This window comes from Hemiscyllium ocellatum, chromosome 1, assembly GCF_020745735.1.
Source record: "Hemiscyllium ocellatum isolate sHemOce1 chromosome 1, sHemOce1.pat.X.cur, whole genome shotgun sequence".
Lineage (NCBI taxonomy): Eukaryota > Metazoa > Chordata > Chondrichthyes > Orectolobiformes > Hemiscylliidae > Hemiscyllium > Hemiscyllium ocellatum.
This window is the reverse complement of record NC_083401.1, coordinates 46,756,658-46,769,457: the sequence shown is the minus strand read 5'-3', so window position 1 is coordinate 46,769,457 and position 12,800 is coordinate 46,756,658. Positions and strand designations below refer to the sequence as shown.

At 37.3% G+C, this 12,800-nt stretch overlaps 1 protein-coding gene across 3 annotated transcripts in view; it reads right to left on the bottom strand.

Moving 5' to 3' along the window:
* LOC132833420 (WD repeat-containing protein 7) overlaps positions 1–12,800 on the bottom strand; it is a 673,682-nt gene that overhangs the window by 569,402 nt on the left and 91,480 nt on the right. For all 3 annotated transcript variants that reach the window (XM_060851797.1, XM_060851713.1, XM_060851878.1), the window contains 3 exons: positions 11,547–11,694; positions 10,279–10,527; positions 7,282–7,502 (listed from right to left, as the gene is read on the bottom strand). In XM_060851797.1, coding sequence (XP_060707780.1) covers positions 7,282–7,502; positions 10,279–10,527; positions 11,547–11,694 — 618 coding nt within the window. The remainder of the gene's footprint in view (positions 1–7,281; positions 7,503–10,278; positions 10,528–11,546; positions 11,695–12,800) is intronic.

The following is a 12,800-nucleotide window of genomic DNA, read 5'->3' as shown; positions in this document are numbered from 1 at the left end:
GGGAATAGTTTTTAAATGCTCAAAATCTAGTGTAACCCACTTGCCTCAAAGTTAGATGTTCTAACATTTTTCCACGTAATTGAAGTTACAAAGTGCATTACCTAGACATAAAGATAGTCAAAAGCCCCTTGTCTTCACTTTAAAATTGGAAGTTACATCATTTGAATAAAAGTCACATGCGCAAGAAAACCCTCACTACTGGTGCATTTGAAGATACTCAAGTAACATGGATCCCATCTCTGAAAGCTTGCCTTTGTACTTTTATGTAAAAATTGGGTATCTGGCTTTTTATAACCCTTTGATAGTAAGAGCCATACTCATTCGGGGAAGCAAAATCCCCATCGGCCAATCTAAATGGAAGGTTGGATCTAAAACCACTTTGAACAGTTACCCTCGGGACAAGATCACAGTCTAATCAAAGCAAATTTTGTAGTTAAAATACAAATTGTAACCTAGGAGTATGCAAAGCACAATAGGCAGTGACTTATTTATCTGCATGACCAAAAAAATCTTGAATATGGCTAAAAATGTTTACTTTTGCACGGCCATAAACAACACTATCACGAGAATCTACATGACAAGGGTGAACTCTAGCTAAGTGAAAGAGATAAAAATGCTGCAGAAATCTGAAGTGCACATTCTCAAGGGAGGAATAAATGTCCATAAGAATCTTTTTAAAAAATTAATAAAAACTTTAGGACATATTATCCTTCACAGGCTCCAGGAGCAACAAGGCTTTTAAACATAAGACAGCTGATGTTCAATAAATGTTGCATAGAAAGTTGAACTGTACAATTTGATAATGTTTATGATAGCTTTAAATTAACAACTGCACACTTGATTTCCACTGTAAACATATGCAAAGAAAAAAACTTTAAAATGTTCCAAGGTCTCAAATGGAAAAAAGGTTAAAAAAAAACATTCAAGTGTCATAAAAATGAAAAGCCATCAAAAATACCACAAAATTGCATCAAGTTAACAGTGTACCTGAGGGATTGGAATGAGTCTTAATGGACCAAGAGATAAAAATGATATGTTCACGTTGAGTGCTTGAGATAAGAGGAAAAAAGACATCGTTAAAAAGGAGGAATTATGAAATCAGGAAGGAAGATGCAAGGATCAGATAACTAGGGAGTATTCCATTGCTAAAAACAAATGATCCCAGCATTAGAGTGCATGGAGGAGAGGAAACCGACTGTAGCAATGCAAAAATGTACATTGTGCATTTAATCAAAATATGAAAAGGCAGATACAGTCAATTAATAGTTATACAAATGTGCAGTTTTATATATAATGAAATAAACTCAATACGAGCAGGTCACTGGTAATATATCCTGCAGCGAGTAACTCATCTCCAGACTCTTCAAGCCTGCCCACTAACCACAAAGCAAAACTCAAAAATGTGATACCATCTAGAACAAAGAAGTCTTCTTAATTGGCACCACATACATAAGCAATAACTCAGGTCACTACTGATGCCCAGTAGTGTGTATTTCTGGCGATACAGACCGCAGAAATTCACCAAGGCTGGTTAGATAGCACCTTTTAAAAATACAACCATTATCATCTCAAAGGACAAGGGTAGTCAATGCATGAGAACATCATGACTTGCAAGTTCCCCTCATTGCATTTACCATCCTGATCCTCATGCAGTTACTGTGCTGACATGTGCCACAAACCTCGGTAGAATGGACACGTTCCCAAAGCCTGATGATTTGCAATTTGGTTATGGAATGACGAGCTGTACCACTGCTTTAGTCACTCTTAACCCACTGCATCTTTCATATAGGTCACTTTGGCCTTAGCAAACCCGGTCATTGAGAGATTAAGTTCCAGGTCAGATGACACTGTTTTCTGACAGGGGACTTCCAGTTGCTTCAAGTGCATGTCCCAGGTGTCACTGTACACTGGGAGGTTTTTGAAGTAAATTATACTATCAAAGAAACCTTAGCATGTATAATTGAAGCACATGAGGTTGGGGAAAGTGTACTGAAGTGGATAACGAACTGGTTAGCACACAGGAAATAACATAAAAACTTGAGAACTCGGAGCAGGAATAGGCAATTGAGCCTGATCCACCATTTAATGCAATTAGGCTGATCTCATCTCAGCATTAACTCCACTTTCCTGTCCATTCTTCATAAACCTTGAACTAATTCCCAATTAAAAATTGGTGATCTCCTCCTCTGGCATCTACCAGGCTTTAGGATAGCAAATTCCTCAAATAGATGACCCTTTGAGAGAAGTATTTCATCCTCATCTCTGCTTTAAATCTGTTAACTCTTATCCTCAATCTCTGGCCTCCTGTTCTAGACTGCCCCACGTGGGAAACATTCTCCTTACATATAGTGTGTCAATCCCCTTTAGCATCTTGTATATTTCAAGTAAATGTGTTCTCATCCTTTTAAATTCTAGCAAGTATAGGCCTTAACAGTTCAATGTCTCTTCATAAGACAAACCACTCATCTCTGGAATCAATCGAGTGATTCTCCTCTGAACTGCTTCAATACCATATTCTGCACTCTGACCTGCTAACTGATGCACTCTGCATGGTACGATCTGTCTGTAGTGTATGCTAAACAATGCTTTTCGCTCTATTTTGTACCTCTGACAGTAATTCAAATCAAATCAAAAAATATCCATCCTCAAGTAAGGGGACTAAAATTGTATGCAATATTTCAGATGCGATCTCACTAATGCCTTGCACAGATGCAGCAACACTTCCCTACTTTTATAGTCTATTCATTCAGCAATAAACACCAAACTTCCATTTGTCTTCCTTATTTTCTCATGTACCTGAAAACTCCATACCTGTGCATGGAAGCATTCTTAAGTATCTCTTCATTTAGACAATAAGTTGCCTTTCTGTTTCTCTGACCAAAATGGACTACCTCTGACTTCTCTACATTAAACTTCCTGTGTCAAATTTTTTGGCCATTCATCTAACCTGCCCATAATCATTTACACATTTCTTATCTTTTTGTTGCAACGTACTTTCCCACCTACTTCAATGTCATTTGCAATTATGGCTCTACTGAAAAGCATGAATAAATGGATCTTTTCTCAAGTAATAGGTGGTGAGTAGCTGGGCACCACAGGAATCAGCGCTTGGACACCAGATATTCACCAAATATATTAACGATTTAGATGAGGTAACTAAATGGGATATTTCCCAGGGTGCAGACAATGCAATGCTGGGTGGGAGGATGAACTGTCAGGAGGGGATGCAGAGAGGCTATTATGATTTGGACAAGTTGAGTGAGTCAGCAAATTCATGGTAGATGAAGTAAAACATGAACAAATATGAGATTACCCAAAGCAAGATGACAGATTAGTGTCTGAATGACAACTGATTGAAAAAGCAGACCTGGGTATCCTTGTCCACGAGTTGCTAAAAATAAGCATGCAGGTGCAGCATGTGCTGACCTTCATAGCAATATGATTCAAGAACTGGATCAGGGATGTTTTGCTGCAGTTGTCGAGAGGCTTGGTGAGACCACATTTGGAGTCTTCTGTGCAGTTCTGGTTTCCTTATGTGAGGAAGGATGTTATTGTTATGGAAGGAATGCAGTAAAGGTTTACCAGAGTGATTCCTGGATGGTGGGACTGACATATGACGAGAGGTTGAATCAATTAGGATTATATTCACCGAAGTTCAAAAGAATGAGTGTGAGATCTTATAGAAATCTATGAAATTCCAAAAGCACTAGACAGGGTAAATGCAGGAAGGATGCTCCTAATGACTAGAAGCCTCCAGAATCAGGATGTACAGATATGCAGGTGATTTAGGGTTGAGATGAGGAGAAATTTGAGCCTATGAAATTCTCTGCCACAGAAAGAAGTTGAGATCAAAACATTGAACATTTTCTAAAAGATAAATAGATATTATTTTCACAGCTAAAGGGATCAAAGGGTATGTGGAGAATATGGCCAACAAGATACTGAGTCGGATGATCAGCCATGATTGCATTAAATGACAGAAGTTTCAATGAGCCAAATCAGCTATGCCTTTTTCGTTATTTCTACGTTTCTCACTATCAGGCTCATTAATCCATGAACCATGGCTGAAACACTTGCAGGTCCAAATGGTATTGCAAATGGGTTGCCTCCAGTCACTGTATTAACTTTTCAGTCGTCAATGCAGAATCTTGTAGAGCCACCTGATTTAGGCCTGAGAAAAACTGGGGAGCTCCAGCTAATGGCATTAGGCTCTTGTCAGTTCGTGTTCCAGCATATTGCTAATCACCTCCTGAGCTTGGTCCAGCTTTTCTGAGCCTAGTCCATAAGAATGTTCTCTTTTGAGATGGGCCTCTCCCATATCTACATCATGTAGGACTTGCTGAGCTTGACTCTGCTTAGTTCCTTAAATGTGGTGATCGGACTCATTAAATCCCCTCATCATTCTGAAATTGGGTCAGCAAATAAGGAGTCTCAGTTTGCTAGTGTCTCTACTGTTTACCTGGACAGAAGAGGTTTCTATGTGGACCTTACTCACCTCTCCTTCCATTTCATCCCCGCTGATACTCTTGTTCTTGAGGAAGGTGGCAATGGGAGAGACATTACTTTCTTGTTGCATTCTTGGCAGTATATTGCTATATCATGATGATGCCGTCATAAGAAGGGAGACATTGTACAAGTTTTTCACTGTACTACTACAATGGAACACAGGTGACAACTATGCTCTATCTGATAGAGATACTCTACATGACACAGCCTTTGCTGATGATCTGGGATCTAACTTGATAAATCATTTGCCCAAGCTTCTTGGCTACTCTATATGCACCATTGGACTGAATTAAACTTAAGAGTTCCTTACTTAAATTTAATAACAACAATCTATTCAATCTGTTGTGCCATCAGGATTATGTCTCAAACAACACAATCAATAGACCAATCTAAACTTGAGAAATGAGTCTAATTTCTCTGGACGTAGTTGTCTCTAAGATGTGATATTGGGAAACAGGTTGGTAGCTTGGTTTGATGATTGCACAAAGATCTTTTCAACTGTAATGCCTTGGTTTTCTTTTTTTAATATTATTAATTTATCTTCTGCAGTCTTGTGTGAAAATGCTTCAGTAACTAACCACCACCTTGATTAACTACATAATTTTAAAACATAGGTCATTCTATTATAATGCATGTTTCATCAACACGAATTCGCTGCAACGTGAATGACGAATTAGGGACACTGTTTCTAAAGTGCAAACTTTTCAAATGTGAATTGACTGTAACTCGATTACAGCGTCAACACTTGAAGTGCTGTTTCTATAACACAGGGTTGCACAAGAACTCAAACATCCTGTTTCAGAAGAACTGACTGTATGATCAATCAAAGCGGATTTCATTTTACATCAGCTGGGATTAGATTAGACTTACAGTGTGGAAACAGGCCCTTCGGCCCAACAAGTCCACACCGACCCGCCGAAGCGCAACCCACCCATACCCCTACATTTACCCCTTACCTAACACTACGGGCAATTTAGCTTGGCCAATTCACCTGACCTGCACATCTTTGTGACTGTGGGAGGAAACCGGAGCAACCGGAGGAAACCCACGCAGACACGGGGAGAACGTGCAAACTCCACACAGTCAGTCGCCTGAGTCGGGAATTGAACCCGGGTCTACAGGCACTGTGAGGCAGCAGTGCTAACCACTGTGCCACCGTGCCGCCCACTAGATGACAAGTATTATTTCAGAAGTTCGTGATCTAAATTCTTTGTCTTGTAATCATTCTTTCTGGAAAAAGTTTCGATATGAGCCTCAAAGTTAATCTTCACTAATTGTATTCCTTGTTCGATTTTCAATAAAGTTACAGATCAACCTATCATTTTCCAGCTTCTCCTAAAACTGCAATCCTCAAAAATTAAAAATAAGTCAACTTTCCGCAAGGTCTTCAGAGTTGTTTTATTTGTATCATGCCATTTGAAGCTGTATTCATAACTGCAATCTGAACAGATCACTGGATCATTCCCTAACTTGAACTTACTATTTTGATAATAAGACCATTAGACATAGGAGCAGAATTTAGGCTATTCAGCCCATCGAGTCTTCAATCATGGTTGATAAGTTTCTCAACTCCATTCTCCTACTTTGTCCTCATAACCCTTGATCCCCTTGACAAGAACCTATCTCTGTCTTAAATATACTCAATGACCTGGCCTCCACTGTCTTCTGTAGCAATGAATTCCACAAATTGACCAGTCTCTGGCTGAAGAAGTTTGTCCTTATCACTGTTCTAAGGGGTCTTCCCTTTACTCTAAGGTTGTGCCCTCAGGTCCTTGTCTTGTCTAACAATGGAACCATCCTCTCAATGTTCTCTCTGTCCAGGCCATTAAGTATTCTGTAAGTTTCAATTAGATTCCCTCTCATCCTGAAATATTGAGTCTGCTTTCTGTCCACAGATGCTGCCACACATGCTGAGTTTCTCCAACAATTTCTGTTTTCGTTTTACATTGACATTTCCAGATTAGAAACAAAAAAAAATCTGTCTGAACTGTTATGCACTCCAGGTGGCCCTTCCTCTCTTAACCTCTAACAAATGCTTGCTGCTTCTCATTATCTTTTCACCATTTTCTCAGGTTCATCTTAAATTTTTGCATTTTAATGTTACTGACTAGCAGCTTTCCAGGAATGTTTACACCATTTTCTCAATGCAAACACAACTGTTTCCTTCTGAATCTATTCTGTGCTTTTCAACTCACTTGAAAATCAAAACATTTTCCATTCACAATCATCATCTTTATTTCTTTTGATATTTCTTAGCTATACTAAGCCACCTGCTCAACATTTATTCCTTTCTCTTTCCAAGAGCACATCAGCTGACTCTCTAATCCAGTTACACTGTCCACTTTGATAGGGAATGAGATTTTGGATATGTTTGTTCAAGAAAATCTAAATATCACATTAAATTCTAATAGCTTGAGAGTTGAAAATTCATCATTTTGAAAAAGTGAATTGAGATAATCTAAATAATCACCGTCTACACATTTTATCTCGTCAAAAGAAACTTACTTGAATATGAAACTGAAATACAAAAAGTAAAGTTTAAAGTTTCATAAGAATACCCCTATGGACTGTCCTAAAAAAAGATTCTTTCAAAGAGTATTTCCTCTAGGCTAAAGTTAGAGTTAAAAAAGTAACATGTTGAACTACAAAAAACTGGTATTACATGAAAATAGGGATCTTGGCACAACATATCGTATCATAAGTACAATCACTTGTCAAAGTATTAAGAGTAAAAACACTAAAACCTGGATTTCAATATTACCAGAATGAACTTACACTGCAATTTTCAGGTGGTACGACCAGTTGGGTGATTTCTCCACCATGGATGCAGAAGATATGTTTCATTTCACCCGAATTGATATCCCAGATGATTACAGAGAAATCTACTCCACCTGACACCAAGTAACGCTGATCATAGCGAGCGGAGACTTGGTGTGGATACAACAGGCATGTCACTTTGCTTCGGTGTCCACGAAGAGTTCGATGAGGAGGCCAGCCTGATGAAAGGCAAAGAACAGAAATGTTCAAAATCATTTACAAATTTATGCAAAGTCAGAAGTGGTGATTACAGATTTATAATGAATAATACTGTGTTTATCTCTGTGTCCCTGGTATTGGGAAGTTTGAGGATGGAACAACTTCAGGCGTATTGATGTATATATAAAAAAAAGATGTTGGGTATTTTGAAAAGCATGAAGATAGACAAGTCCCTGGGACTGGATGGGATCTATCCCAGACTGCTAAGGGAGATAAGGGAGGAAAATTCCTGGGATTTCATACAAAATCTTTATGTTCTCTTTAGGCACAGGAGAAATCCCAAAGGACTGAAGAATAGCCAATGTCGTTCCTTTGGTTAAGAAAAGAGACAGGGATAAACCAGGAAATTTCAGACAAGTGAGCCTTCAGTCAGTAGTAGGGAAATTATTGTAGAAGGTTCTTATGGATAGGATTTACTCATACTTCCAAAAATACGGACTTATCAGCAATTGGCAACATGGCTTTGTGCAGGGGAAGTCACGTCTCACAAGCTTGATTGAGGTTTTTTTGAGGAAGTGGCAAAGATGATTGATGAGGCAGGACTTGTGGGTGTTCTCTATATGTTCTTTGCTCTTTGCTCAGTGCCTTTGGCATTAATGGAGTAGTTGAGATAGTAACTGATCAGATCAACAGCTGAAAAATAATCACAGCTATCAGAAGATCCAAGTAAGGAAACTAAGAGATTGTAAGCGAGTGAACAATTTTTTTCTATTCCTAAATACAAAAGAAGGCAAAAGTGGAAAGGAGTTGGTTGCAAGTGTTGGAGCTGCAAATGTGTTGCTGGTCAAAGCACAGCAGGTTAGGCAGCATCTCAGGAATAGAGAATTCGACGTTTCGAGCATAAGCCCTTCATCAGGAAACGTCGAATTCTCTATTCCTGAGATGCTGCCTAACCTGCTGTGCTTTGACCAGCAACACATTTGCAGCTGTGATCTCCAGCATCTGCAGACCTCATTTTTTACTGCAAGTGTTGGAACAAAGTTATCAGAAGTGGTCTTCTTTGTGACATGAGACAAAGTGGGTCGAGGTAATGGGAGATAGGTAGATATGTAGATCAAGATGGTAGCCATAATTATGGGTCAGAGAAATCATGTCAAGAAAGAGGTTGAGTATAGACCAGTAAGAAGTGATTTCAGAGAGGTGACTGCAAGGATAGCTAAGGTGAAGATCGAAATTGCTAAGAGGAACAGATTATAAAAGGCTGAGAGACCACATCTCAGTGAGAAATTCAGTTTGAGACTTAAACTGGGCAGCAGACACCTTTAAAGGAGACAAGCAAAAAAAAATGGTGTAGAGAAAATGAGGATAAATGATATTGTGATTTGATGACATGGGTCACACAATGACCTACGCAGAGCTGTGGAGAAGAAAAAGGTTGGGTGTGGAGTTTAGGGGCAAAGCATCCCCATATATTAGTCAAGTCTTTGTTAATACAATTAACCAATTTAAAAATTAATGGATGGCTCTAACTTTACTCGGTAATGAATATGCATTCTGGGTAGAAACACAAAAGGGAAATGCAAGACTGTTGATGTGCAGTAATTGACAACTTAAAACCTATGCCAACAAACTTGATTGAAATTGATGACAGAAAAGCATGGGGACATAGTAGTTCCACATATTTCAATAGACCTCTCAGGGAACGCCAAGAGAGAAAATTCAAAATTAAGGAGAATTTAAACCTGCCATGTCTGCAGAAGAAAAGAATGTTACAGCTTTGGTAAGAATATCAGACCAAGTACCTAAAAGCAAATTGTAAAACTGCTCTCTTTCACACTGAATGAATACACAGAACAGTAGTGCTAGGAGATGCACATATCAAACAACATTACTTACCATGATATGCAGTAATCACATCATGCTTCTCGCATAAATGGATCATCTGCCTTGACTTGAGCAAGGTGCTTTCTAAATGTAATTCCAGAACTACTGAGTGCTTCACATAGTCTGAAGAGCTAATCCATCTTACAAAAAGCCTGTTCATGAACAACGTACTCCCCCACCCATCTGCAGCTTGACCCTATCCTTTCCCCTCCCATTTATACGATAGTAATCGCATTTTCTAACACAAAAGAGAGAAATTTTATTTCACTTTCCTTCAAATAACAATTTCCTGCATAATCTCGGGAGAAATGCAGTTCTGTTGAGTACATGAACAATCTTTCATCCTTTTTTTTGTGAATTTGCAACAATGTAGTGATTTTACAAAAATGGAAATTATTCCTATATTAATTCCTGTGAATAAATGGTTAAAAAATTCTAATGTGACATACATCGAGCAAAGGATTGTGTAGTTTCTATCCAATGATCAATATAGTACAAATTGAGAGATAATGGCCCCCTAATATTAACTATACCAAAGCCAACTCAATAATGGCTGAAGTCGATTACCAAAGGATAACACAGCTCTCAAATTGAAATATTTATTTAAATGCACACTATCACTGTAACTTACACTTTTAAAGAGTGTCCGTATTTTAGAAGTGTAGAAAGGCAATCAGATTCAACAAATCAGTCCATAATTAGGCACATAGAATACTTCTCCTAAAACATTTTTTTTCTAAATTTATTGTTGTTTACATTCAACAGTTTCTAAATGATTAGTACTGAAGAATTCAGGCACCTCTGATAAAGTATACAATAGAAGCAAATCTAACAATGTCTCATTTAACTACATGATAAAAGATGGCATTTTAACATAAAATTCAAGCTACAATACATAGGATATTTTGTTACCTCGTCTTAGCATGTGTTCTCCTTGCAGTAGCTGTACGATAGCAGTCTGAGTGGCTGGCACAATAACAATACTGCCATCTTCACGTCCACATACCAGACGCCCATGAGAGGGAATATAAACACTAGCTGTCACCTTCAAAGGCTCTTCACTGCCAGGAAGTGTGCTCAGCTGGTCTATAATTCCGGCAGGCCTTGGAACAAGACGATCAAATGTATCTTGTAAGCATGCAGAAGTGGTGACTTTCAACTCTGTGAAGACAATTTGAATTTCAAGATATAATATATCAGGCACAGTAAATTTGATTTCCAGATAGGAGATGTTTGTTTTAAAGTTTTAAATAGCTACGTTTTCATTACAACAAATTCATATAAAATAATCTACATATCTTGAATAGACAAAAACAAAGCAGTCATGAAAATCCATATGTTTCTCTCTCCATAGATGCTGCTATATTTTCATTATTTCCAGAATTTTGTTTTTATTTCAGATTTCCATTATCTGCATTATTTTTCTTTTTATCATGTTTGAAGTACTTGACAGAGGAGACATAATATAGCCTGGACCCTTGAGGCTCTTTTGCTTTAACAGGATGCCTAAAACTACAGATGTTTCAACTACATATGTTGAAACACATCAGTGTTTTGGATTAGATCACCATGAGTAACTAGGTACACTGCCATGTCTCCCTATTTGTAAAATGCTACAGGCCTTTTAGCTTACACTATGTCACAACCTGACACCACACTCCGTTTTTGTGATACGACAGGTCAAGACATGTGCTTCTTGTAATATCCACTCCTGAATAAAGAGTTGCTTATTTTGGTCAATACAGACATGGCCATGATACTAGTAAAGTACAGAAAATAAAATTAGTTTTAACCACATAAGCATAGTATTTACCAGCACGTGATTACGAACAAAAGAAGCATAAAATATATATAAGTGAACCACACTGTTACCTAAAAGACAAACTATTAGATTCAAATAAAAAATATTTTTCTGGACACTGCAATTATTAAAAATCCCACAATCCAGCAGGAGACATTAAACAATCCACTACTTTTTGCAGCATTTAATATTGGAAATATTTCACAGAACTATATTGTTCTATTAATTTGGTAGCATTAAATAGTTAAACTTGAAATGATTTTTCCATTTTATTTTAAATAAAATGATTTTAAGGATAGTCGCATAAGTGAACAAGAAACAGTAAGCCTGTAGAACTAAATCACAAGTATGAGAATTAAAAACAGTACAAGCATCTTACCTTGAACGGTACCTTTCTGATTCAAGTCTACTGTTTCAGGAATACACCATATTGAGAGTCTCCCTGATGAATCTCCCTGAATCAGTAACTTAAGGAAGGGCTCTCTACGACCATAAAAGAACCGTGTAACAGGTGGACAGATGAGAAGCTGCAATATCACAAAATAAAAAGGCCAGTTCTAATTACTAGAATAGAAATGTGAGCAGTCTGTACCACTGATATATTGCTTACAAAGCACAAACACCAGATGTAGCAAAATGAAAAGGAATTAAAGCTATGCAGAACTAGAAGGTGACAAAACAACATTGCCTGTAGTAAATGTGTAAAGACAAAATTTAAGACAATTAACTAGTTTTAACTTTTTGCATGGGGTATTGTATTTTAAGTTAAAATGTCAGCCATTATCATTTAAACTGACAATAATTAAGCAAGTGCGCTCTTCAGAAGCTGCAGAAACTAACTATGCAGGAGCCAGTCACAACTGTTAATATAAAATTTCTATGACAGAAACTAAACCTTTAAAAGTAGCAGTTATTTTCCTAAAAATTTATTTGAGAAAAATAACCTCATTTAATTCACTTCCAAAATAAATTGCGAAATAAGACCTTTGCCAGATATTTAAAAATACAGATATTAATAAAGCTTGAAAACACATCACTTAAAAGTTATGAATGGATGCAATACATACTCTGAATATTATGAAAGAATGAGCAAGGTAAGAGATTATTTGCAATTTTGAGGGTTCCAGCACCGGTGGTCTTAAATGTAAAATTAAAAGTAAATTATTTACAACTAAGGAGACAACATATGCAGATTGTTGAGACTTTGCAACTGGCCTCTGTGTTTCATGCTTAAGTCAGAAACTACATATCAAAATTAAGTTAGGTCGGTGGATGAATTGGATGACTGAAAGTAAGTTGAAGCATTTTGAAAATACATGGAGCAAATTTAAGATTATTTATGCACGTTGACAATAAACACTAACAAGGACAGGTTGCATGTGAAGAGCTGTCTCTGCACTGAAAATACATGTAGCTTCAGAGTAAGCCTTTTTTGTTTTATTGGAATATTTCATATTTGCTTTCACCAGAGGCAGATTGTTATTTTTAAATTGATTCTTAGTACAAAGTGACAACACTGGAATTTGCTTTTGACTTAACAAACCTTAAAACATACAACTTGCACTCTCCATCATACAACTTCAATCTATTAAAATTTAACAGTAACATGACCATACCTAGAAATACAGTGTTT